Source organism: Argentina silus, assembly GCF_951799395.1.
Source record: "Argentina silus genome assembly, chromosome: 7".
Lineage (NCBI taxonomy): Eukaryota > Metazoa > Chordata > Actinopteri > Argentiniformes > Argentinidae > Argentina > Argentina silus.
In genome coordinates, this window is record NC_139661.1 from 22,865,173 (window position 1) to 22,892,631 (window position 27,459).

The 27,459-nt window shown below is 46.9% G+C and overlaps 2 protein-coding genes across 2 annotated transcripts in view; both read right to left on the bottom strand.

The window, feature by feature from the left end:
• LOC310807520 (somatomedin-B and thrombospondin type-1 domain-containing protein) overlaps positions 1-542 on the bottom strand; it is a 16,217-nt gene extending 15,675 nt beyond the window's left edge. The window contains exon 1 of the mRNA XM_083674017.1: positions 232-542. Coding sequence (XP_083530143.1) covers positions 232-343 — 112 coding nt within the window. The 5' untranslated portion in view covers positions 344-542. The remainder of the gene's footprint in view (positions 1-231) is intronic.
• Positions 543-1,737: 1,195 nt separating this feature from the next.
• Positions 1,738-27,459, bottom strand: cltcl1 (clathrin, heavy chain-like 1). The gene is made up of 31 exons (XM_083672603.1): positions 27,323-27,459; positions 21,937-22,144; positions 19,929-20,197; positions 19,646-19,807; positions 18,574-18,687; positions 18,194-18,367; positions 17,425-17,622; positions 16,974-17,174; positions 16,446-16,598; positions 16,202-16,324; positions 15,223-15,360; positions 14,011-14,175; positions 13,623-13,803; positions 13,002-13,165; positions 12,408-12,533; positions 12,095-12,237; positions 11,505-11,739; positions 11,130-11,252; positions 10,869-11,014; positions 10,536-10,719; positions 10,202-10,394; positions 9,784-9,941; positions 9,418-9,582; positions 8,940-9,215; positions 8,625-8,774; positions 8,331-8,462; positions 8,001-8,111; positions 7,677-7,847; positions 6,962-7,183; positions 3,979-4,054; positions 1,738-3,657 (listed from the first exon to the last, which is right to left on the bottom strand). Exons 1-31 carry the CDS (start codon positions 27,362-27,364, stop codon positions 3,539-3,541), a joined length of 5,022 nt encoding a protein of 1,673 aa, XP_083528729.1. The 5' UTR covers positions 27,365-27,459; the 3' UTR covers positions 1,738-3,538.

Consider the following 27,459-nt stretch of genomic DNA (forward strand, 5'->3'; position numbering starts at 1 on the left):
AACCAACCGACCAGCCAATGAACATTGTACATCAACTGACACATCACTCACATCTGCAGGTAAGCAGACAAGTGAAAGTGGAATGATCGGAAACAATGTTGCACTTTATTGCACGGGGCTATTGCGCTCTCTACAAGAGTAAGGAACGAAATGCTTCATATCCAGAAATGTCCAGTCAGCTGTTGCCGTTGCATTTGTAAAGCCTTCAACAAAAAATATCGAGAAACTTACCTGCTAAAATCGCCTTGCCCGGATGAGTTAGTTTCGCTTTTCCTCCGGGTGCTGCCGCCGCCAGACACCTTGGTCTGTGAAAAGGGCTGACGAATTTGGTGTTTCCTTGCATTTTTTATTATAGAATTAAGATCTATTAAGCTGTTAAAGTAAGTCTATAAAAGTACTCTTTTTATCTTCACAAGTAAAATGATTACGCTCAATGCATAAGCCACGTGTGAGGAGGGCTGATCAGTTTTGCTGTGATGCTGATCATTGATAGGGTGTCTAACCTATAGACCTCCTCTGTGTCCTCAGTGGAGAGCAGCCAAGAAGGGATGAAGCTGTGGGATAAAGGCACGGCTATCCTGAAGCAGAGAGAGGAGAGACGGGCCAGTTTTGTTCCACACCAGGAGAAGGGCGGGGCTCTTTCTCTCTCTCTCTCTCTCTCTCGCTCTTTCTCTTTCTCGCTCTCTCGGTTCACGTAAAAGCGTCAACGTCCTCACACTCAAAACTCGATGTGAGATCCGATTTGCGAAAGAGATGTAAATGAAAGTCGCTCAATATGATCCGATAGCATCGTACCATACCACGTCTCTCATTGAGGGATGTGGACAAAGGCGCCTCAGTCCCTAACGCTATCAATCAAATCGTTCCCCCCAGTGACATCCCCTTGTATCCTTGGTTACATCCAGAATAGGATATTTCTGTTCTATTACAGCCTATTCAAAAAGAAATTGAAATATTGATCACAATAATTGTTTTATTTTTCATAGTTTAAGTCATTTCTACCCAACCAAATCCCCAAATTAGTTACTTTGAAAATATTTAGTTTGTAGTGATATTCTCTCTCTCTAACACCTAGAACAAGTTATACAAAAAAAACAGATGCATATATTAAGCTGGATTCCAGCTCATATCAGAACAGGTGTTGATCATTTCTCTCTTCCTTGTACCTGGGAACAGGACACTCCCGAGTGCAGCAGGAGGAGGCTCCAGTGATCCAGGGGCAGTTGTGCTCATCAGCTTGGACAGGTGAGCCTGTGACAGCCTGTTTCTGCTCTAACCAACTCGTCTTGCCAGACTTTGCAGTAGTGTACAGTATATCTATACGCCATTTAGCTGACGCTTTTATCCAAAGCGACTTACATTGCAGTGAGTGCATACATTTCAGTATATATGGTCCCAGCGGGAATCAAACCCACAACCTAAGCGTTGTTAGCGCCGTGCTCTACCAGCTGAGCCACAGAGGACCACAGTAGCTTCCCTCTCCCTGTCTCCTCTCCTTCACCTGAGACGGCCTCCCAGATCTGGGTCTGGACGGGTCGTAGGACACTTCTGATCAATCCAATTACCTCACACATTCTGTGTTATTAGTTCAGTCCAGATAAAGGAGAGGTAAGTTTTTGCTGTTTTATACGGTGCATCTTCCTCTGCTGTATTAGGGTGGTCGACTTCCACTGACTCAAACACGTCTGTTCTCTCCACACCATCGCTTAGAGTCACGTCAAATAATAACTACAGCCAGACGATGCGTGTAAACTTTATTCATCCTTCAGAAAGCATGACTTGTGCAGATAGGGGAGTGCTTGTACACAGACTGTGTTTTCCCTACGAATCCCAAATCCAACATTCATACAACGTTGGGGTCACAGCTCAGGGTCCAGTGAAGAAGAATCAGAGGACAGATTTACCCATAATCCCTGGTGTTTTCCAAAACATTCTAAAACGGCTGCTTCAACAGGAAGTACAGTAAACACCCCCCTACATCATCACTTCTGCAAGCAATCGTGCCGAGGAGCTTCAGTGTTCTCTTCTCTTTTTGTATTTTGTCTTTTTCTTATAAAAGTCATTATAATGCTTAGGACTACGACAACACACTATAGACAATAGATACGGTATGGTTTCTCATAATATTGGACTTTCTTTGATTAGTTACGTATCTCAACATATCATCTTAAATTATACACTGTTATTGGTACATTAATGAATACTTTAAACCACTGGCACAGGGATGTTAGTTATATTCCCTAGTACATTTTTATTCTTAATCTGTGTGATATCGGAGTTTCTTCACCATTCTATCAGTTGATGTCAGAAGTGAGACAGCAAAGGCTTCAAAATACATTGTTTAGTTTTGACGTAACAGGTAATACTTATATTATGTGTAACATGGAAATTGTGCTCCTGGTTGCATTGTTACAGCATTATAATTTGGCAGCACATGCAGACAAGAGCACATCGCAGGATTTTTTTTTTGTGTTTTTTTAAATTTCACATGTCCTTAGTGACCAACACCACCATCATCATCATCATCATCATCAAACTCCAGAATCCAGTACCATTAATTGCAAGTTGACCACCAGCATCTGTTTGGACATGGTTATTATGGGTTAAGACAGAGAGGAGGATCAAACCAAGCTCCTGTGGAGAACATCTGTGTTGTCAACAGATCTCTTCATGCTGTAGAGACCATCCATACAGTACACTGGAACCTCAGTAAGTAGTGTTCTTAGTCCATAGGGGGGCCATCAGAAACGTGGCCTCTAAAACACTTGGTACCTGTTTTAATGGGGAAAAACAAAAACTCTATTGCACAGAAACAGTCTCTTAAACAAAGCATGAGATAGTCATGACAAAACCGTGAACAATGACCCCAGGTTTGACACCTCCTCCGGTATAAGGCCTTAGCAGTGCCCCCCCCCCCCCCACGACTCCTCAGGAACAAAGTCTCCTCATCATCATCTTCATCATCATCAGTGCTGTATTTCATCTCTAGAAAGACAATAGTCATTTTAAAAAGCTGCTCTATGGTTAACAGAGTCTATATGGAACAGTAGTAGAATACTTGGACAGAGGGAGGTACCGTAGCTGTACTGCATGTCATCTTGGTTTGAGGGTGTTAGTTATTTTCTCTAGGAGCTAAGAGCTTCATGCTGTGCGGTGGCAGGCGGGGTTCTTCAGCCTCATTGGGTGGCGTCCATTAGCCTTGTTGTCTTCGTTGAAGAGGAATTAGGTTGGGGGGGTGGGGGGGGGTGGAGAGTAGATGTCTTTACGGGTGGGAGGAGAGGTATGGTGTGGTGGTGGTGGTGGTGGGGGGGGGAGGGGTATTATCCTTTGTCCTCTGGAGTAGGCAGAGAGAGGGGCAGGGATCTGTCAGGGTGGCGGTCTCTGGGAAGAAAGGTGGGAGTGGCGGGGGGGGCTTCAGGGCATAGATGGGCGGGGTGGGACGCAGAGCAACAGTGCTTCAGGTTCATGTTCAGGGTGTGTGTGAGGGGGTTGGGGTGTGGGGGGGGTATTGGGACCCCCCAGGGCAGGTCCTACAGGCCTACATGGTGTAGCCGTAGGGGGCCTGGGTGGGGTAGCCCGGGGCAGCATAGCTGTAGCCTGGGTAGCCCGGCTGGGGGGCCACCGGAGCAGCACCCGCTGTCAACATCAGCTGCTGACCTGTACACACACACACACACACACACACACACACACACACACACACACACACACACACACACACACACACACACACACACACATACATACATATACACACACACACACACACACACACACACACACGTACACGTACGTATACACACACACACACACACACACACGTACACGTACGTATACACACACACACACAGATATATATATACACACACGTTACTTCTGGCCTATGAAAAAACACATTTCACAAAATATTGTTTTCATTTCATCATAGTGAACTCGTCGGGTTTCTTTTGTTGTATGTACATTCTCTGAGAAACCTACCAAACACGATGGGGTTGGGCTCTGTGACCTCCTCCTCCGTCTTCCTTTGGCTTTCAGACTCCTCCAGTTTGTCCACCTTGAGGAGAGAGACAGTGGTCAGAAACCAGTTCGCCAACACACCCAACAGGCGGGCTCTCTCTCATACAAAAGTGAGGGGTATTTTCTGTGCTTTTAACTGCAAACAATGATGACATTTATTTCCTGGTGGCCATAGAATACTTCTAACTTTCACCACAAGGGGAGCTATAGTGCAGTGGGTTTAATTTGAAGACCATCAAGGTAAATGTGGACCCCTTTGACAGTCTATTCATATTACTCTATACCGTACACCGATCATATCATACACACGATCCAGTACATCCACCATACTACACACTCTGTACACTATGCAGTATACCCATCACACCATACATACATACATACATACATACATACATACATACATAGTGCACCTATGTCTACAGTGAGGAAGTCTTGCAGAGAAGATGCCATGCATGCAGGTTTTGTGAGTAACTCTTCGACAGCTTTCTGTACAGGTGAGGATCTTTACTCTACTCTAGAAGCAGGACTCTATAAAGAGCATTTTGCTGCGTATTCTGTCGAGGGAAAGCTCAGCCCATGCCAAGATGCTGACACTCCATTTTTCAACCCATCCTCGCATCTCAATTATAAAAACATTTTAAAATCAGAATTCACACATGCTTCTGGCACAGGAGGCTCCTGCTTTCGGTGCTCCTATTGAAAACCGCCATCAGCCCCTCTAAAGCAGTCTTATTAAACATTTTTTTTGGGGTTTAAAGCATGCTTCTCTTTATTAGACCTGGGAACACAAGTGCAAACCATGACCAGCAGCTAGGCAGCAGTGTTGCTAACCTACCCCAGGCTAACCTACCCCAGGCGTGTGGTGTCGGAGCTGAGGTAAATGTTGGTTTAATGTTGCTAGCTAAAGGTGCAGGGATAGTTTCAGGCAATGCGCTTTCGTGTCGAAAACAGCTAAACAAACATAAAACAAGCCAGGTTTCTGATGTATTTAAGAGAAGTAGAGACTCTATTGGTTGAACTGAAGTCATGAGAATTATCCAAATTTGTATTTTTTTGCCATTTAGAATTTTGTGCTTCTGAACAATAACTGTAAAGATGTGTTTGTTGTTTGTTTACAAAAAAAATCACAATGTCATAAATACAAAATAAACTAACAACCGAGTGTGAATGTTAAGAAACAATAATCAAGTAATCTAGACTGGAGTAATGAAAGTATATAAAGGAAACCTCCTCTGATAATTACAATGTGGGATATTACAATAAACATATTGGGCTCTATATGGGGGACAGAGGGCTGTCTCTTGTGTATCAAGGCTGTAGGTAGGACATGTCTGGCATCACATGGTACTGTCTGCTAGGTGTTAATGTCAATATTACTACTCCTACACAAGTAGGACTAAACAGAAGATCGCAATTCCAGTCGTCAAGGGCTACAGTGACTACTGTTCCTTCCCCAGTGTTTTATTCAACCAAGCAAGTGAACAGACTATCGAGAGAGAGAGAGAGAGAGAGAGAGAGGGGGGGGGGGGGGGTAGAAAGTGCTTCCCTTGAGGACTGGTGGTGCAGACCTCTGATGTGTAGGATTACCATGTTAGACCTTTCTACCATGAGCAAGCAGTCTGGGCCGGGGTGCATCTCAGCAGTTTGGCTACTTCTCCTCATCCCCTTTCCTCATCCCCTCTCCTTCATTTGCATTGATCTGAGAGCATATGATAGATCAAATTAAAGTCTTTGGCAGTCCCCCCCCCCCCCCCCTCCCCGCCAAATTGCTTCCACCTATCCTTTGTTTTCAGATCAGTGCAGATGAAGGAGAAATATGAGGAAAGGAGACAAAGAGAGGAAACCACTTAAGGGTATAGAGATGCGGCCCATGGATTATAGGAGTTAGGGGGGAGGTGTGTAGCGGGGTCAGGGAGAGGGGGGCATCCGTTAGGCCTGGGGTGGCTCATCCTGGCCCTCCAGAGCTACAGTGTTGTGCCAGCTTTTGTTCCAGCCCAGCTTACACACCAGCTAATTCATGGTCAGGCTGGAAGGCAAGTTTATTATCTGAATCAGGTGTTAGTGCTGGGTTATAACAAAAGCCAGTACACACTAGAGCTCTCCAGGTCCAGGACCGGCCTCCCTCTCCGATAGGGCATTCTCAGTCTACAGTCCATGCTAGGTTCCTACATCAGAAACCTAGGGTCTATGTTACAACAGAAAACAGACAGAACGAAAAAGAGATGAAAAAAAGATAGCCAGAGACCGTCACCTTCTCCGCAACCTCATCAACCTGGAAGAGAACCCACAGAGATGACCTTGCATGACCTCACATGACTACAGGTCAAAGGTTACAGGGTGTCCAGAGGACCAAATTTACTTCAGAAGAAAATGTACGCTTTTGAAAAGAAATTCTAATCTGAGCTTCCTCTGGAGGCCTGACTGTTGTAGAGTACTGACTGTTACACTATTGACTGTTTGAGCTTTGATACCTGACAGAGAGAATGTCAACTACTACCGTCCATCTCTTAAGATAGACAGGAAGAGACAGAGACTACCTACAGGAAATCAATTATCGGAGAAAAAACTAATCAGTTGTGTTAGCAGGAAGAAGGCCAGAGCTGGGCTCATTCTGTTCTCAAACAAATGAAGATAAGAAAGCTTTACTAGAGATTTTTTAGAATGCTGTAATCATGTTTGTAAGCTCTCTTTACAGTAGATACAACATGACCCTACTGAAACACTACTCCCTCTAGTGTCTGGATGTGAGTAATACCTCTCCTCTTGAGAAGACAGCTACTATAGATACACTGTCTAAAGCACAGACTGAGTAATGTACCAAAGTGAGCTTATAAACCCTATTTTCTGTATTTTCCAATCATAATAGATGGTAAACTATCAATCAGATTCTCTGAGTATCTGCTGGTAGGAGTTTGGGTTGAGGTTTTAGACCAGGACTAACCTTGGTGAGGTACTCTCTCATGACCTGGATGAAGTAGGGCATGGCGAAGTCCATGATGTTGTGCCTCCAGGCCAGCTCCAGAACTACGTCCGGGTGCAGCAGGTCGTAGGAGGCGAACAGGCACGCAGCGAAGCACTCCCTCCTCCCCTCCTCCAGGAACCACTGGAGCAGAGTCTCAGCCAGCTCCGCCTCCTTCGACTCTGCAGCATACAGCATCGCATCCTGTGACACACAGACACACACACACAGACACACACACACAGACAGACACACACACACACAGACACAGACAGACAGACAGACAGACAGACAGACAGACAGACAGACATAGACATAGACATAGCAGAAGGATGGGTGGACTGATTAGTTGATTGACAGAAAATAATTAAGTAAAATGTTCATTCTATTTCCGTTCACTTTACTTCATTGGCCTAAAATTGGCCAGGAATCTTGAGCTCGTGGAGCTTGAATCCAATTTCCACCATTGAACTCCAACAAAGCTAAAACACTGCCACCTATAGGTGAAGCAGTGTTACTGCTGCATATTGTTGTGAAAAAGTCCTACTGCTCCAACGCGCTTGTTCCAGGAAGCCAGGGTTAGGGTTAGGGTTAGGGTTAGGGTCAGGGTCAGGGTTAGGGTTAGGGTCAGGGTCAGGGTTAGGGTTAGGGTTAGGGTTAGGGTAGGGTTAGGGTTAGGGTTAGGGTTAGGGTTCACCTTGTAGAGTTTGTCCTTCTTGCAGAGCTCCACGCTCTGTCTCCAGCGGTTGTTGCCCTTGTAGAGGTAGGCAGCGATGCGTCTGAACTCGATCAGCTCGTGCTTCTCCAGCCGCTGGGCCAGGCCCATGGTGTCAAAGTTGTCATACGCGTCGATGGAGGCTCTCAGGCCCTACACACACACACAACACACACACACACACACACAACACAAACTCAGGCTCGCCTCACCAGGCAGGGCTATAGGTTACGGTCGAGTGTCAAATGTAGCGTTTTGGTCGAGTTTCTGGCACCAAAACAGTTCCTCCGTCAAACAGACACATACCTGGTAGTCCTCCTCCTCCGTCAGGAGGTTATTCAGGGCCTCATTCACTCCCTTGTTGTTGTGGCTCTGCACCGACCTCAGGTACGGCTTCACTAACTTCAACTGGTTCATCTGGATGGACACACACACACACACACACACACACACACACACACACACACACACACACACACACACACACGATACATAACAAATACTAAAAGTTCACCTTCAAAGAAAACATAATTCATCTGTAAAATAATCCTACAAGTGGTATTTTAGTGTCTTATTTCTGACAGACTGCACAGCCCGGAGCCCGGTGTTGTGACCGCCTGCTGTCTGACTGATTACCTTGGTGAAGAAGGTGACCGCTCGGCTGTGGTCTAACCGCGGTGACAGGATGGTCAACAGGTCGTTCATGAGGATGGGTTTGAAGTCCAGGTAGAACTGCAGGGCTTTATAGTACAGCTCCACATTAGCAACCTGGGGGGGGGGAATCACACAACACACACACTCAGCAGTCAGACATCAAACATGTCACAGCTGAGTTGAATTCCTGAAAAACATGGGGGGGGGGGGGGGCTAAATAATTAATATATGGCTTCACTTAGTTGAATTCTGTGTTAACTGGGAACGTCAGGCTACCTTGGCGATGATGTCCTTGAACTGTCCTTCCTTCCATGCGTCTGTTGGGTGGGACATCATGGTGATGACAGAGTTGTCGTACTCCTCATATTTATCATACAGGAACACAAGCTCCGCCCACAGGTGGGACTGTTCTGCTGCACGCAGCACCTGATTGGACAAGACACAGGAAGTGAGGTCTCCCATACAGTTACATAAACGTTCTCACACACACAGACAGACAGACAGACACACAGACAGACACACAGACAGACACACAGACAGACAGACAGACAGACAGACACACAGACAGACACACACACACACAGACAGAACCTTGGGGATGTTGACTCTGGACCAGAAGAGCTCCAGGTGCTCCCTCATCTTCTGGGGTTTGAACTTGGAGTAGAGGATGGCCAGCTCGGTGAACATGCCCATGTGGGCTCGCTCCAGGCCCAGGGCGGCCTCCAGCAGGGCGATCAGCTCCTCGTAGTACCCTCTGTCCTGGTAGTAGCTGATCAGGTCCTCCAGCTCGTCAGCGTGGATGACGATGTGGAGACCACAGATCTGGGCCAGCCGGAACTCCTCCCCGTCCACACACGCAAAACACACCTGAAAGAAAGAAGGGGGAGGTCTACATCTTAACTGTCCCTCCTAAAGACCTCTTCACATCCCCAGACCCCACTGCCAACCGATAAAATGACATCTACTATGAGGTAATGACAGTTCTGACCAATCAGACAGTCTGGTAGCGATGTCATGGTCAATCGTGTGTGTGTGTGTGTGTGTGTGTGTGTGTGTGGATGTACTGTACCTCCTTCCAGGTGCGGGTGCTGTTGGCTTTCCTGGCGCTGTCCACAGCCGCCTGGTACTCTCCTAGGTGTACCAAGGTGGATGCCAGGCGGGCAAAGTTGGACACGTTGTTATACAGCAGCCTGGCAGCGTCATACATCCCCTCCTCATAACACCTATCTCCCACCTGGACAGAGGGAGGGGGGGGGGAGGGAGGAGATGGAGGGAAGGAGGGAAGGAGGGAGGAGATGGGTCAAAATAGAAAGCAAAAAAGGAACATCAACATACGTACATTAATATGATATGACGGACAGATATTTCTGATTGTGAACTGGACAGTATCATCACGGTATCACCAGACACACACCCAGAATGCTCCATCCCTCACCTGCTGTATGTGGGCGTTGTTGGGACCACTGACAAACTCCTCAAGCTCCGCCAGGCGGTTGGTTTTGGCCAGCGCAAAGATCAGCTCTGTCTCTACGTACGACTCCCTGGCCTTCTTACGAGCCATCTGAAGAAACTTCACCAGATCCTCCCAGTTGTCTACACACACACACACACACACACACAACACACACAAACTTCTTTAGCTTCTGATGGCGTTTTTATTGATCTAGATTGTCTATTTAAAAAGATACACTAGCAGAGATAATTATCTTCAAAATGATGAGATGATTATGAAACTGTGAAAACACAACACACTCAGCCCCTCTCTCGCAATGTAAGTCGCTTTGGATAAAAGCGTCAGTTAAATGGCATATATTATATTATTATATTATGACAGGTGATATAACATGGCTTACTGTTCTTGCTGGCAGCATTGACCACCTCCATGTAGGCCGAGGGGTCGTCAGCTTTGATGTAAGAGTCGATGGCCTCTTTGACCAGGTCTCTCTGGAGCTGTGCTCTGGCCAACTGGCTCCACACAGCCGGCTCGTTACAGCGCTCCGCAAACTCATAGGCCCGGTCCAGGTTCCCAATGTGCTCAATCAACACCTACCGGCGGAGGGGAAAGCAAGACGTGTCTGTCAATGAACTGGTGCTGAACAGCGACCACGCATCACCCTGATGGATGGCTACAGTACCTGGATGGCGGAGGTGTGTGTGTGTGTGTGTGTGTGTGTGCGGTTTGTTTACCTGAATAGCAGAGGTGTTGACATCAAACTTCTTGAAGATGGCGAAGGCCTCCTCAAACAGCTCGTTGCTAATGGCGATGTTGGCGATGTCGGGGGCGTCGTAGTTGTCCAGGCGGTTGATGTACTCCATCACACGAGTGCGGTCCGCCTTGATGGCCGTCAGGATCAACAGGTTCTGGAGGTTTCTGAAGGAGCAAAGAGAGATAGATAGATAGATTTGTGTGTGTGTGTGTGTGTGTGTGTGTGTGTGTGTGTGTGAGAGCGTGTATGTGTGTGTGAGTGTGTGTGTGTGTGTGTGTGTGTGAGTGTGAGTGTGAGAGAGAGAGACACTGACCGATGCTCGCTGAAGACTGAGTTGTCCAGTACAATCTTCTCCAGCAGCTCTATGAGCTCATTGGGCAGGTCTGCCGTCATAAAGGCTTTAACTGTGACCGACACCTCCTCTGGGTCCTGGGTCTCCGACAGCGCTGTCTGCACCACCTGAGGTAGAGCGGAGGAAACACAGGTAAACACGTGGTAAAACACAAACCAATCCATTCAAACTACCACAGGTATCCCTACAGGCATCACAGGGGGGTAGCAGTGTGTGACCTACCTGGTCTATGAGTTGGCGTCTGTACGGATTGTTCTCCTCTAGAACGTTGGCCCAGAGTTCCGGATCTTTCCGTCGGACCAGATAGCGAGCCTCGCTCTTGAACAGGGAGTTCTCGTTGCACACCTGCGGCAGAGGACAAACTCATGAGCTCACTGGCTGCTCTGAGGAACGAGGCACGGAACCCTCATTAGGAAGGTTGTCCCATCAACAAACAACAGGTCAGCTCTCCGAATGTGTCAAATATGAACGTCATGATAAACCTGTGAATTATTTAATCTATCCACTAACAAACCAATACACATGAGCTACCAGAATACCTATGGATATGTGTGTGTGTGTGTGTGTGTGTGTGTGTGTACGGGAATGACCTCTGACCTTAATGAGATCCAGGTCACACTGCCCCCTCTCGTAGGCCACGCAGGCCAGGTGGGGGTCTCGCTTCTCGCAGTAACGTCCCACCACCGCGCTGTCGTAGAACGTGTTCTCCTTCAGGAAGCGCTCGGGAGTGTTGTTGCTGTCGATGTAGATCTTAGCCAGGGCATTGTGGGTCGCCGGCTCTTCGCAGCCCTCGTGGATACGAGACTCCAGCCATGGCAACAACAGTTTCAGCCTGGGAGAGGTACCAACAACAGTTTCAGTCTGGGAGAGGTACCAACAACAGTTTCAGTCTGGGAGAGGTACCAACAACAGTTTCAGTCTGGGAGAGGTGCCAACAACAGTTTCAGTCTGGGAGAGGTACCAACAACAGTTTCAGTCTGGGAGAGGTGCCAACAACAGTTTCAGTCTGGGAGAGGTACCAACAACAGTTTCAGCCTGGGAGAGGTACCAACAACAGTTTCAGCCAGGGTTTTTTTCAACGATTTCAAAATTGTTGTTGAATATCCAACAGCAAGTTAACAAGTTAAACCTATTATATTACAGTAATCACACACACACACACACAAACACACACACACACACACTACCTGTTCCTCTTCTCCACCTCAGCCACCAGTTCGTCAGTAGAGAACTGTCCTTTGACCACCATGATCAGGTTCTTAATCACGTCCTCAGCACAGTCCACGTCCAACAGCCCTCCTATCACCACAGGCAGACGGCTGGGGTTCACCTAATTACACACACACACACACGCACACACACACAGAAACACACACACACACACACACACACACACAGAAACACACACACACACACACACACACACACACAAATGTCAAGAAAGAACAACTTTTCAGTGAACCCATCATTGTGTCTTAAAGCAGTGCAGTTAGCTCCTACCTTCTGCACGTAGATCTCTATGTATTTCTGCAGGCTGTTCCGGTACAGGTAGAGGACCAGGTCATGGACAAAGTCAAAGCGGTCGCACACGATGATCAGGGGGAGCTGGTCTGTCAGCTTAGCCTCCTAATGGGGGAGAAGAACGCAGGAGGAGGTCAAGCACACAGGTTGGATTGCTGTCTTGTTGATGAATGAGAGCTGAATTTCCTGAATTTCCCCCTGGGATAAATAAAGTTTCTATCTATCTATCTATCTATCTATCTATCTAAGTGTGAACTTCTGTAGGCAATCATGAAAAAAATGGTATTGCAGGTAGTATACTGAAAGAAGAAAACTACTGTATATGGAAAAAACAAAGTCTAGTCTGGTTCTCTTCACTTCAAAACAGTAATGCTGTGTATTACTGCAGAACTACTAACATTAGAGGATGTTCCCTGCACAGTGCTAACTCGCAAAGTTACACATGATGTACTGTACTACTAAAGTTACACATGATGTGCTGTACTACTAAAGTTACACGTGATGTGCTGTACTACTAAAGTTACACATACAGCACTACAGCTTTCCAACCACACTTCAATAGTTCAGTTTTACCTTGAGGAAGTTCTTGACTCTCTCCGGGTCATAACAGTTGCTCTCCCGACAGATCCTCTCCACCTCCTTGATCTGGCCCGTCTTACACGCGGCCTGGATGTACTTAAAATGCACATCCGGGTCCTGGCTGAAGTTCACGATGGACCCCAGGAAGTAGAACAACCCTTGGAGGGAGACGAGAGAGGAAGGAGAGAGATAAAACAAGATGGACGTCAGTGTCTTCATCCAGTCACGTACAGACAGATATAGACATAGGTAGGAGGTAGAAACCAGTAACAATGCTTTTTATTCCATTGATTCCCTGTTAAGTGTCTCATGAAGGTACAGTAATCTGGCATGTTTTTAAAACAACCCTAACCCTAAAAGGACCCAGGCCAATCTCAGACCCCTTGAGACCTAACCCAACCCCAGGCCCCATCCCGACCCCAACCCCAGGCCCCACCCCGACCCCAACCCCGACCCCCACCCCAACCCCATGCCCCACCCCGACCCCAAACCCAGGCCCCACCCCGACCCCATGCCCCACCCCGACCCCAACCCCAGGTCCCACCCCGACCCCAACCCCAGGCCCCACCCTGACCCAAACCACCCCCACATCACCCCTCCTCATGTGCTACCTACCCTCGTAGCTCTTGAAGGACTCAAAGAGTTCCACCAGCGCTTGTGTCCCCAACTGTTCATGGTATTTAGAGGCTACCTGGACACACAGCTGCAGGTTCTGTCTGATGTTAGCTGACAACATGGCCCGCAGGCACTCTATGGAGTCCTCAACAGAGAGGGCGCCAAAGAAGTTCACCAGCCACTGCAGGGAGGGAGGGGAGAGGAGTTAACACACACACACACACACCACACACACCACACACACCACACACACCACACACACCACACACACACACACACACACACACACACACACACACACTAAGGAGAGAGATCCAGATAAATACACACACACACACACACGGAGAGAGATCCAGATAAACACACACACACAAACGCATACACATACCTCTGGGTTGAGCAGATGTGTGTGTACGACAGCCCGTTTGATATCGAACAGGTCAGTGTAGTGTTCCAGAGCTCTCTGGAGCAGACCAGCCTTCTCGCACAGCTGAGCAATGTGGGCACGGTCGTAGTGGGTGAACATCTGGTTCCCAAGGATCGCGTCTGCTACCTAAACAGACCCAGTTACATTGCACACATGAACACAGTTATGAAAGCAGTCATTCTGCTACCTAAACAGACCCAGTTACATTGCACACATGAACACAGTTATGAAAGCAGTCATTCTGCTACCTAAACAGACCCAGTTACATTGCACACATGAACACAGTTATGAAAGCAGTCATTCTGCTACCTAAACAGACCCAGTTACATTGCACACATGAACACAGTTATGAAAGCAGTCATTCTGCTACCTAAACAGACCCAGTTACATTGCACACATGAACACAGTTATGAAAGCAGTCATTCTGCTACCTAAACAGACCCAGTTACATTGCACACATGAACACAGTTATGAAAGCAGTCATTCTGCTACCTAAACAGACCCAGTTACATTGCACACATGAACACAGTTATGAAAGCAGTCATTCTGCTACCTAAACAGACCCAGTTACATTGCACACATGAACACAGTTATGAAAGCAGTCATTCTGCTACCTAAACAGACCCAGTTACATGAACACATGAACACAGTTATGAAAGCAGTCATTCTGCTACCTAAACAGACCCAGTTACATGAACACATGAACACAGTTATGAAAGCAGTCATTCTGCTACCTAAACAGACCCAGTTACATTGCACACATGAACACAGTTATGAAAGCAGTCATTCTGCTACCTAAACAGACCCAGTTACATTGCACACATGAACACAGTTATGAAAGCAGTCGTTCTGTATTACTTGTTACAGATTGCAGCTAGGCTAACCGACAATCTGTGTGTGTGTGTGTGTGTGTGTGTGTGTGTGTGTGTGTGTGTGTGCGCGCCTGTGTGTGTGTGTGTGTGTGTGTGTGTGCGTGCTCATGTGTGTGTGTGTGTGTGTGCGTGCTTGTGTGTGTGTGTGTGTGTCTGTCTGTGTCTGTGTGTGTGTGTGTGTGTGTGTGTGTGTGCGTGCTTGTGTGTGTGTGTGTGTGTGCGTGCTTGTGTGTGTGTGTGTCTGTCTGTGTCTGTGTGTGCGTGTGTGTGTGTGTGTGTGTGTGTGTGTGTATGCGTGTACCTGCGGCGCGTGTATAAGGTTCATCTCCAGGAGGCGTGTCTGTAGGTGTCCCTCCGCTGGTAGGTTGTTCTTCAGAGCGTCCAATAGGAATGAAGTACACTGCTGGATGAGACTCCCCTCCATGAACACGTCCACTATCTACCAATCAGGGGAGAAAGGGGGGACATGAGCAGCCAATCGCACGGTAGAGGTGTGTAGTAATGAGGGGTTAGTGAGAGTGTGTACTTCTCTAGGTAGAGATGTGTAGTAATGAGGGGTCAGTGAGAGTGTGTACATCTCTAGGTAGAGATGTGTAGTAATGAGGGGTTAGTGAGAGTGTGTACATCTCTAGGTAGAGATGTGTAGTAATGAGGGGTCAGTGAGAGTGTGTACATCTCTAGGTAGGAGCCCATCTCACACATCTCACCATCTTATCTTCACACGTTTGCTTGAACTAGGCCTTAGCAAAAATGTGTGAAGATAAGAATCTTAGGCACACACACACACACACACACACACACACACACACCCATCTGTTTAGGATCTAACCAGTTCCTGGTCTCCACAAGCAGTAAGTAAGCCTAAAATACTTTCCCAGAACCTGGAAATCATCCGCTGAATGAAGTCACAGCTCTGCAAACTGATCCAAGGTCAGTTTTTGCACATTTCCCCTAAAAGTTCAGGATAGGGGAGAGGGACGGTATGCTGACCCTGGAGCTGTACCTATTAGGGGTTAACTTGTACCCCGCTAAGCCTGTGGGGAAAGCTGATATGTCCTTATAAGGTGGAGAGGTCACTGTCAGTGAATTCCTGGCATTGCTTCCCCATCTGGAATAACACAGAGGGAGGCTTCCACACTGGGCAGAGTGTGTGTGTGTGTGTGTGTGTGTGCGTGCGTGCGTGCGTGCGTGCAAGGCAGTAAGAGGGAATGTGAATGAGAGCGTAGAGTCTGTGTGTGTGTGTGTGTGTGTGTGTAGAGTCTACACATGTCAACTGTTACCTGGTTGATGTTGGCCAGTGGCTCCTCGTCTTGGACCAACATCTGAGCAAACTGCAGACCCTGGTCTGGACTGACCCGCATCACGTTCCTCAACAGGAACACCCAGTCTGGGGTGTAGCCCACCTAAAGAAAACACATGCACAAATTCAAGGCGCAAGAACTTGGTACATTTCAACAGGTAGTTAAATCACTGCTATCAAACTCCAGACTGAAGGTATTCCGTCTGAGAGAAAGGTCTCTGTACCTTCTTAGCATAGAGCACGATCTTCTGGAACTGTCCCGTCTCAGCGAAGCACTGGATCACCTTGGTGGGCACGTTGGCTCTGAGGTACACACTGAGGGCCAGGGTGGGATCTGCAGCCTTCACCATGTCACCTAGCTCCTCAGAACACTCCAGCTAGAACACACACACACACACACACACACACACACACACACACACACACACACACACACACACACACACACACACACACACACACACACACACACACACACACACACACACACACACACACACACACACACACACACACACACACACACACACACAGTAAGCCTCCTGTGAAATGTGCACTACACAATACATAGGAGGGCGGGAGGCCAAAAACCTAACCCCCTACAATTCTAACGTTTTCAGATCTGAGGGGAAAACATGCAAGCAATCTACGTCACCCTGAGTCCTCCAGTACTGCTAAGGGGTCTGGGAATGTGCGTGGGCTTTGTGAGAACTTCCTGATAAGGACGGAAGCGTGTTACTCCGTGCCCCTACCTTGTCCTCCTTCAGCCATTTCTCCAGCAGCTGCTTGCGTCCCTGCTGTAGAACAGGTCTGCACAGCTCCAGAGACTCAAACTTGTTGAGCTGGCCCTGGTCCAGCAGGATGCCAAAGTACTGCAGCAGAGGGGAGGCCTGGCCCGGCTGGGCCGGAACACCCTGGAACTTACGGATGGTCTCGGCCGTACGCAGGATACCCTACACAGGACCGACGGGAACATTCAAAGGCCTTTGTTGGCGCAATTCAATATGGTTGAAAAAAAAAAAAAACTGCTAAATCCAGAGACCGTATGAAATCCAATTCCAACTTGCCAAAAAAATCAGACAAACAGTACATACCATGACACCAGATAATATCAAACAGCCACAAATACACAAAAAAAGGATGATCCATTGAAATATTGTTGTCCCCTACACTGACCCAACCCCATATCCCCGTCCGTCTCACCTTGGGCGCGGAGGAAGCCACCTTGGCAGCCTCAGAGTAGCTCCCTGCAGCGAACAGCGTGTTAAACTTCCTGGCGAACAGCTCCTCTGCCCCGGCCAGGTTAGACCTCACAGCCATCCGCAGGCCCAGGTCTGGGTTCTGGAGGACGTTGGTGGCATAGTTGACAATGTTCTCCTCCTCCACGCACACTGACAACACCTAGGGATAGACAATTCTATTAAAAGGTGAATTCTTCCTTCCCTCCTTCCTTGAAGGTAAACACAGATATGAAAGGAAAGAAGGAAGGAAGGAAGGAGGGAAGGAGACATTTAAAGGAATATTCCAACAGAGGCTCTGTCAGAGCAGACATTCAGTTTAGTAGTATTTGGACGGCTTTTATTTCTGTACTGATGTCCCATCTGGTTCTACCTGTGGGCCGTGTTCTCACCTGTCCCATCTGGTTCTACCTGTGGGCCGTGTTCTCACCTGTCCCTTCTGGTTCTACCTGTGGGCCGTGTTCTCACCTGTCCCATCTGGTTCTACCTGCGGGCCGTGTTCTCACCTGTCCCATCTGGTTCTACCTGTGGGCCGTGTTCTCACCTGTCCCATCTGGTTCTACCTGTGGGCCGTGTTCTCACCTGTCCCATCTGGTTCTACCTGTGGGCCGTGTTCTCACCTGTCCCATCTGGTTCTACCTGTGGGCCGTGTTCTCACCTGTCCCATCTGGTTCTACCTGTGGGCCGTGTTCTCACCTGTCCCTTCTGGTTCTACCTGTGGGCCGTGTTCTCACCTGTCCCTTCTTGTTGACCCCGATGATGCCGGAGGTGGGTTCGTGGGCTGCCGTGACAAAGATGGTCTCGGCGCTGATGCGGTTCATGTAGATGCACACTCCTGACTCCAGGTCGTACAGGTGGATGTAGCCGTACTTAGTAATCAGGTAAATCACACCATGCTTGGTACCAATCTGAGGAGAAAGAGGGTCAGGACGACATCCACCAGTTATTTCTCAGGTGCTAGGTCAAAAAGACAAATCTATCACAGATAGGGTTCCAACGAATTAATTAATACAAAATTATTTTTAAAAAATTATTTAAATTATTAATTTAAAAAAATGTATGTTCATCTTCGTAATTAGCATAGCTGACAAAGTTTTGCCTGTTGCCTGGTTACCTGCATGGCCACAGGGAAGTCTGTCTGGGCTTCAGGAGGGAAGAACACGTCAACCGCTTTCTTAGTGAAGGGCTGGTTCCCCGTAGCTGGCTGGCCAACCTCGATGATGTGGAGCTGGAACACAATAGGACCACACACGGTCACACACACAATCTCAGAAAACAGGTATTTTCAGGCGTGTTAGTACTAGGCTGTAACAAAATCCTGTGGGACATGGATAGACCACACCTGGCCTATACACTCACCGAGCAATTATTAGGAACACCTGTACACCTTCTCATGGTGGAGGTGGTGGAATGGTGTGGGGAATGTTTTCTTGGCACACTTTAATACCAATCAATCATCGCTTGAATGCCACAGCATATTTGAGTATCGTTGTTGACCATGTGCATCCCTTCATGGCCACAATTTACCCATCTTCTAATGGCTACTTCCAGCATGATGATGCACCATGTCACAAAGCAAAAGTCTCAAACTGTTTTCATGACATGACAATGAGGCCTTCCCAGTCACCGGATCTGAATCCAATAGAACACCTTTGGGATGTGGTAGAACAGGAGATTCACAGCTTGAAAGTGCACCTGAAAAATCTGCAGGAATTGCGTGATGCAACCATGTCATCATGGACCAGAATCTCAAAGGAATGTTTCCAACATCTTGTGGAATCAATGCCACGAAAATTTAGGTTGTTTTGAGAGCAAAGGGAGTATTACCCAGTATTATTATAGTGTTCTAATAAAGGGAGGCGCTGCCCAGTATTAGCATAGTGTTCTAATAAAGTGTTTGGTGAGTGTACAGTACCAGTCAACAGTTTGGACACACCATCTCATTCAATGGTTTTTCTTTATTTTTATTATTTTCTACATTGTAGATTAATATTGAAGACATCAAAACTATGAAGGAACTCATATGGAATTATGTAGTAAACAAAAAAGTGTTAAACAAACCAGAATATGGTTTATATTTTAGATTCTTCAAAGTAGCCACCTTTTGCTTTGATGACAGCTTTGCACACTCTTGGCAAGGTGTGTCCAAACTTTTGACTGGTCCTGTACGTGTACTCTTTCCTCACCTTGCCCCCAGCCTGGGAGCGCACAGCGAAGCAGAAGAGGGTGGAGTTGTTGGCGTTTCCCTCCACCTTGAACTCCCCGAAGGCTGCAGCGTGGCCCTCGATTGGCTGAGACACCTTCCTGTCCACAGAGTACAGCTGCATCGCCCCCACCACACGGTTTTGCTGAAGGAAAGGGTCAGGAGAGAAAGGTGGGGGAGGGGGCAATGAAGCATCTTTCTTGAAGTGTGTGTGTGTGTGTGTGTGTGTGTGTGTGTGTGTGTGTGTGTGTGTGTGTGTATAGTACCTGTGCTGAGATCCCTATCAGCAGTAGCCATTTCTGCTGCTCATCCGTTCTGTAGTTTATGATCTGGCAACCAGCCAGGCTGGCATGCCGGTCAAACACTTTAATTGGCTGAGAGTCGCCCTCCATGCTCCAGTGGTAGACAGCCGTGTCTGTCACCAGGGCAACCGTGTTGAGAGAGATCCATTTCCAGAACATGACTTCCTCTGTCATGGTGTGAGCCTTCACCTTGCTCTTCATCTCGATGTTGAAGATCTGCAGGGTCTTAGCAGCTGAAGGGAGGGAGAGAAAGAAGACAGTGAGATATATAATCGTATCCATCTTATAATGAAGTCCCAAGCATGACTACTCTAAGCCAGGAGCCCTCAGTAACGGCCAGTAACTAGGAGCTCCTGCAGATCTCAGGTCGAGAAAGAGGGGAAAGTTAGAGAAAGCACTTAACCACTGAAAGTATCTCTCAGATCTTGGCAGGTCTAAGGCCCACAGCCTTGGCACAGCTGACTACACCTCAGAGTTAGTGGGCTTTTTCCGGGTGACCTAAAACACTGGTGTTCTGTGAGAGACATAACAGAATCAGGGTTGCTGTCTGCTGCTAAATTGCTATTCTTGTCTCTGGCTCTCTGAAAGGAATGAGAGTGAAAATGAGGCACCAGCCTTTACAAACCTCCCCTCTTAGGACCTATGGACACATATGCTGTGTCTGTGTGTGTGTGTGTGTGTGTGTGTGTCTGTGTCTGTGTCTGTGTGTGTGTGGTTTGGCATAAGTGAGATCAATAACGGAAGTAAGGGAGGCCATTTTGAGATTAAACAAGACTGCAGCGAGAGGACAGAAGGCCCACCTGTCTTTGTGATTCAGCGCGAGGTCAACAACACACACTGTACACACACTCAGGTGAGGATATGATCATGCCATACCTGGTATGCTGCAGAGAGATCTAGAGACGGAGATTGCTGATTCTCATCTCTCACACACACACACACACACACACACACACACACACACACACCTAACGTCTTCCAGTGTGCTGTGATATCTGATGATGTATACCACACACGGTCTGCATACTGTACAACACAGGTCATGCTTACACATGTATGGTTCTCATAAAAGGATGTGTTTGGGGTTCAGTTTGGGGACTTCAAACTGATAAAGTCCTATTCTCAGGTTGAATTCAATCAAATAGCTCCAAAAGTGAGTGTGAGCGTGTCGGTTACTGGTCAGAATGTTAGAATACATTCTGAAATTCTAGAACACAGAGTTTAGTGCGATAAGAGAGGGAAGCTTTTATGAGAGAGACATGAACACCAAGACATGGACAGACAAACAGAGGGAGAGAAAGAGAGAGAGAGAGAGGAACTCACCATCTAAGAAAGGATAGCAAGCAAGGGAAGGAAAGCAAAGAGTCACTCAGAGAAAAAAGGAGCGAGAGAGAGAGAGAGAGAGAGAGGGGCAGAGACAAACATACCACAGAGAGAGAGAGAGAGAGAGAGAGAGAGAGAGACACTCACCGTCTGATAGAGGACAGAGGGCAAGAAAGCCAAGAGTCAAAAGAGACAGAGAGGAAGTGAGAGAAATAGAGAGGGAAAGAGGGAGAGAAATAGATGTGCAAAGCCAGGAGTGAAAGCATCAGAAGAGACGAAAACTGGTACAGACAGAAAGTCTAAAGCACTTGTTTGTGAGCTCTAAGGGCCAGACAAGTGCAGAAAATCGATTTACATGACCTATTTAGTACACTTTAGGCAATATGTCTGAGTGCACTCTCCCTATTTATAGCATTGAGAAAACAGTTCTGTATAGCAGAGATATATGCCACCCTAATTAACAGCTAGAGTCAAATTAACTATGATATGAATTAATACCATGCACGGTAAAACAGACAGATCCATTTCTGGGAGAAAAAAAACTGTAGCAGTCCAACACAAATTAAACCAGCATTTCATCAACAGTGCTCCCTTATCTAGTGACTCATTGGTTGGATTTTGAGGTGGTGAGGTCATGATGACGTCATACCTTTGAGGGCGATGACCTTGCTGGCAGGGTTCATGATGGCGCTGTCAGCAGAGATGGGGCGTCTGATGGGGTTGGTGGGGTCCGACATGTCGATGATGACCACCTGGTTCTGCTCCCCCACCTTCTCTCTGATGCAGATGAACTTGTCTGACTCCATGGTCAGGTAGCTGAACCCGATGTTGGCCGGGTTCACTCCCAGGTTCTGCAACTGAAGCCAAACAGCAACAGAGAGATCTGTCAGTATCCTGCGGTTCAGAGGGAATGACATCCACGTCTCCTCACCAGTTCCTATAGTACACAGTACGCACACTCACATCCTACAAAGACTACACACTTCCCATACATCTCTTTCCTCCCTCTTTCTAATCCCTCCTTCCACTTTCATCTTCTCCATCTCCTTTTCTCTCTATCGCTCCCCTCTTCCAAAACTATCGAACTCTTCCCCCTTTCTCCTGTCAGAAATGGCAATGTGGTGAATGGGCTCACAGCTATCAGAGGTGGTTGGATTTAGCAAAGTTACAATACGGCCACACAAATAAAGTGCTCAGACGAGTTCAGATGAAAAATCAGAGGCTATAAATGGAATCCACAGAGTCATTAAGACATTTGCAGGAGTACCTCCGTGACAAACACTCAAACAAGGAGAGGAAAACCAAGATGGCAGCCCCTGACATTTGCCTTAAGAGGGGAAACAGTTGGTACCAAAAATGAGCCATCTATTAAAAGAACACTCATTCTGGTCCAATTTTCCAGTGATATTCTTAAAGGTTGTTTTCCGACCATGAGTTGGCACACAGGCCCAGGGACACAGCGTGGGTATAGGGCAGACATCAACAGGATATTATCCTATTTAAAATGGTATTCAACTGACATTTACTGACGAGACATTGGACAGGCTGTGTTTTATTCCAGGACTGAGAATGCTTCCCTCCTATTTTCTCTTAAACTCAGTCTCGTTTCAATAAATCCAACAGAAACCAGAAGGTCATTAACAAGTATATTACTATTTTCGAACATAATTCATACCATGTAAGTAGTCTGTAAATTACAGTGAACTTGTCAAGCCATGATGTAAACAACTCCACACAGCAGCGCCTCCCAGGATGGGCTCTGCCCAGAGAGAGTGAAATTGGATTATAATCTCAATCCCCTGCAGGTTACAGTCTTCTGAGGGACAGAAGAAGGAGACCTCCAGATAAGAATCACAGATCCACAGTAAATTACCTCCATAATTGAACACATTAGTCTCCTGTTGAGAAGATGCCTAGTGAGCTGAATACAGATTCATACTGTATAATTATTCTATTAATAGAGGTATCAACACATACAGTATAACTATGTTGTGGACTAGGAGAGCAGAATTCACTCTGTTATTCAATCTGAGGGGAAAGAACAGCCGCCATAGATTGAAGACCCGTCTCTTCAGGCTACATCTTAACGGTCCCTCCTAAAGACCTCTTCACCCCCACTACCCCCCTGTACTAACCCTAGAGACCTCTTCACCCCCACTACCGCCCTGTACTAACCCTAGAGACCTCTTCACCCCCACTACCCCCCTGTACAAGTTTCTCTCCTGTTAATAAAATAAAAATTCCTTCTTCTAGCATTGTGACTGCCTATGGCCCCTGGTCTGAGCATTGATTACTTTATCTTATGATGACTGATGGATAGATGATTCACTTACTTAAACAAATGTATTTGTTGTAAGTCGCTTTGGATAAAGGCGTCTGCTAAATGCCATAAATGTAAATGTATGTAAGAGTAGACATCCTACAGAACCTCATTACAAGGACTGGTTGATCTACGCACACATGGACCAAGAGCAACTACAGAGTGCATGTATTGTAAACAACCATATCAACGTCACAAGAATATCCCTGGCTGACGTCCTCAACTCTCACTGGAACTGGAGTGAATGTGGACAGAGAGATGTGGGTGACTGGGCGAGAGAGAGAGAGAGAGAGAGAGAGAGAGAGAGGGAGGGAGGGAGGGAGGGAGGGAGGAAGGGGGGGGTGAAAGAAGGATGTGAAGAGAGCATAAAATGAAGTACGGGAGAAAGCGTCAGATGAGGAAAGTAAAGGAGGGATATAAAGTAAAACAAAGGAGATGGAGAGTTCCCTCCCAAGTGGAGGAAAGGGGAGGCAGAGGAGGGAGAGAGTAATAATGAGGAGTAATCATTAATAGAAAGAGAGAGGGGGGGTGGGGAAGGCAGGCCAGGGCATACCATCTCTGTAGAGAGAGCACTAGTTCCTGGAATACTGGGCTTGTGTAAGCTAAGGGTTGGGTTGGGGTGGGGAGGCTGAGTCACCGGAAGAACCCCCCCCCCCCCCTTATAATAGAACATTCCAGGCTAAATCACTCTCAACCACAACCCAGTGTCTCTAGAGCCACACACACACACACAGACACACACACACACCTCTCAACTCGTAACACATACACACAGAGCCCTAGTAACACACACATTTCAACACAGTCTACACACACAGCCTCTCAAAACTCACTACTCATCTCACTGGCTTGTCATAAGGCTAACATAACACTGTTATAACAACGTCAGATTAACGCTGTCATAACAATAACAGATTAGAACAACAGAGTTGATACTCGGGGTAGACAGGCCCTGAAATCCAGGGAAGCTCGACTGACGCAGTCAAATCTTTGACTACAGGCCTAGTGGTGCGTTTACCATTTTACAACAGAAGGTTTGAGTCCCGGAGGAGCTGTGTGCTTACACAAACACAATTAAAACGCAGGAATGCAGCAAACAGATACAGTACCAGTCAAAAGTTTGGACACACCTTCTCATTCAATGGTTTTTCTTTATTTTTTATTATTTTCTACATTGTAGATTAATATTGAAGACATCAAAACTATGAAGGAACACATATGGAATTATGTCCTAAACAAAAAAGTGTTAAACAAACCAGAATATGGTTTATATTTTAGATTCTTCAAAGTAGCCGCCTTTTGCTTTGATGACAGCTTTGCACACTCTTGGCAAGGTGTGTCCAAACTTTTGACTGGTACTGTATATAGGCCAAGGCAGGATCTAAGCCCCTGGTGTGTGTGTGTGTGTGTGTGTGTGTGTGTGTGTGTGTGTGTGTGTGTGTGTGTGTTCTGTTCCTCTTGTAATGGTCCACATTAAGCTTGATGATTGACAGGCCATCCAGAACATGTGTAGAGCTGTTCTCCTGGCTTCCGAATCATGATGAGCTCACTTCCCCTTCCTGCTTCCTGTCCTGATGTGATTTGCTGGGTTAAATGGGCCTGCTGACCTCATCTGTCTATTAGGGTGAAGAATCTGTGTATTAGTGATGGACCTGTTTATATCATGTGTCTGGTGGTGAAGACAATGCCCCTTGGCAGTGGACTGACAGACAAGCATAGTTATGAGTAATTAGGAAGACAGTACCCTCCTTCTTGCCTATCAGATACTGTACGCATTTGCAGATATCTCCTATAGCCCCTCCGAGATGTCAGGCTGAGGCTGGTTATGTATGTTACTAACTATATTGAACACAGGTGAATTATACGGCTGCATCAGCCCACTGTACTAAAGCTTACACATTACTTATTGTAGTCTTCAGGGCTCAGACAAAGTAATAATACGGAAAACAATATCTCTCCATACCCCAAAACCATCATGAATAGTCATTGAGATGGATGCACATTTTGCACTGTACTGTAAATCAAGTACTTAAAGGCACTCATCAATTTACTCAACTAATTATACCACCACCACCACCACCACTAACCCGACACACACACAATGAGCCAGGTTTAGATTAGGGACAATAGATCAGGCAGGCCCAGGAAAAAGAGCATTATGTTAAAGACGGCTTAACTTGTGAATGACACGTAGAAGACCACACAGGGCTACTGGCTATGCTTAGTCACCAATGTGTTACAGCTACACTGTCTGAGAAAACAGCTATCCTCCAAATTGGCATCAAACATTCCATGACAGTAGCATTCTAATTAGCATTTTGGAATGTACTAGAATGTCATTGTCTCAGACCTTTTGGTGTCGCATAGTGCTCATTAAAATCTTGAAAAAGGGCTAAGCATTCTACCACTGTGAGTAAAACAGAACTAGAGCCTAGATCTGGGACTATCAGGACTATCAGACATACACCTAAACCGTCCCAGACTGCAGCCTAGATCTGGGACTATCGGGACTATCAGACATACACCTAAACCGTCCCAGACTGCAGCGTTTAACAGAGAGAGCCTGTAAATACCAACACATGAGGGGAAAAAAAGAAAAAGCAAAACAACTTGAGGCCCAAAGTCCTTGGTTTGCAAATTCCTGACATTTTTCTCTCTGCTGGAGCCACCTAGACTGAATGAGGGCTTCAAAGCAGATCCAGGTTAAAACAAGGCATGTTTGAGAGGGGAATGAAAGGAGTATTTTCGTTCATCAATCAATTAGGCCCAATAGTCTTTCTGATCAGATAAAGCAAACTGCATAGAATTCCTGAAGAAAAACATGAAATATAGACAATAAGATTATGTCCATTTAATGGGGAACTGCATAAGTGTGGACTGAACCATCACCCTTGCAGTTACAAGGCAAGCAGACAAGCCTCTGTTGCATTAAGGTTCAACTCTGTAAGCAGAAGCCTTCGTAGGGGCTGGTGCCAGGTGGGTCTGTTGGCGGAGGTTGGCAGATATTACGCTTTGGCGGAGGAGTGGACACAGGCCAGGGAAAGACAGAGCGCCACAGGCCAGAGGGTTAGAGTGGTCTCACTGCTCTTTAGTGAAAGGCCATTTCACTGCCCTGACGTTACCAAAGCAACGGGCCACAGAAGGGGGGAAGGGGGGAAGGGGGTGCACAGCACGTCACAAACTTTCACTTTGGCCGCAAGAAACCGGGCCGGGGGCAGCTGGGTGGGGGGGGGGGGGGGAGACGATGAACCGTTAGCCAAATCTGTCTGCAAATAATGGGGACAGACAACAACCGCATTGAGCGGTTACATAATAATTAACTGAGAGGTTTACCGGTTAGATACGTGATCCATGTCACTATGGATCTGATAACAAAGTCTCGTTTATGTCAAATGGATCAGAGTAAAAGTATTTTGACCAGCCCCACTTTTTTTTTTCCACTTGAACAAACTGCGGCGTGAATCACCGGCGGTGTTTTCGGGTCCGCAGTAGACGAGACTGGATCCTAACCAATCCGTTCTGACAATTTTTACAAGTCATCATCTGCCAGGCAAGAGCAAGCTAGGCCTGTGGCTATATTCAGAACCCTCCCTGCAGCCCTATTTCACATTCCATTTAAATGCGGCATGCTGTGTCTGTCTGCGGGTCTGTACGGCCGAAGAACTGCGCGAAAATGCATTTGTTCTGTATTTCGGGGCTTTTTGCGTCTTCTTACCTGCAGATGTTCCTGAAAACGTATCGGTAGTATCTGTGCCATTCTGGAAGATTTCTGTTTCAGAGGTGTCCGTAAAAAAGGAAAGGGGAAGGGGACACGACTAGGACGAAATGCTGTCTTGTATTGAAAGTGCCCAA

Excerpts from the sequence above, each read along its gene's own strand:
- cltcl1 (XM_083672603.1), bottom strand. The coding sequence starts at position 27,364 with ATGGCACAGATACTACCGATACGTTTTCAGGAACATCTGCAG. Across the intron at positions 20,198-21,936 it reads CAAGGTCATCGCCCTCAAAG|CTGCTAAGACCCTGCAGATC; the intron begins GTATGACGTCAT and ends CCCTCCCTTCAG. Across the intron at positions 3,658-3,978 it reads GCCCAACCCCATCGTGTTTG|GTCAGCAGCTGATGTTGACA; the intron begins GTAGGTTTCTCA and ends GTGTGTGTACAG.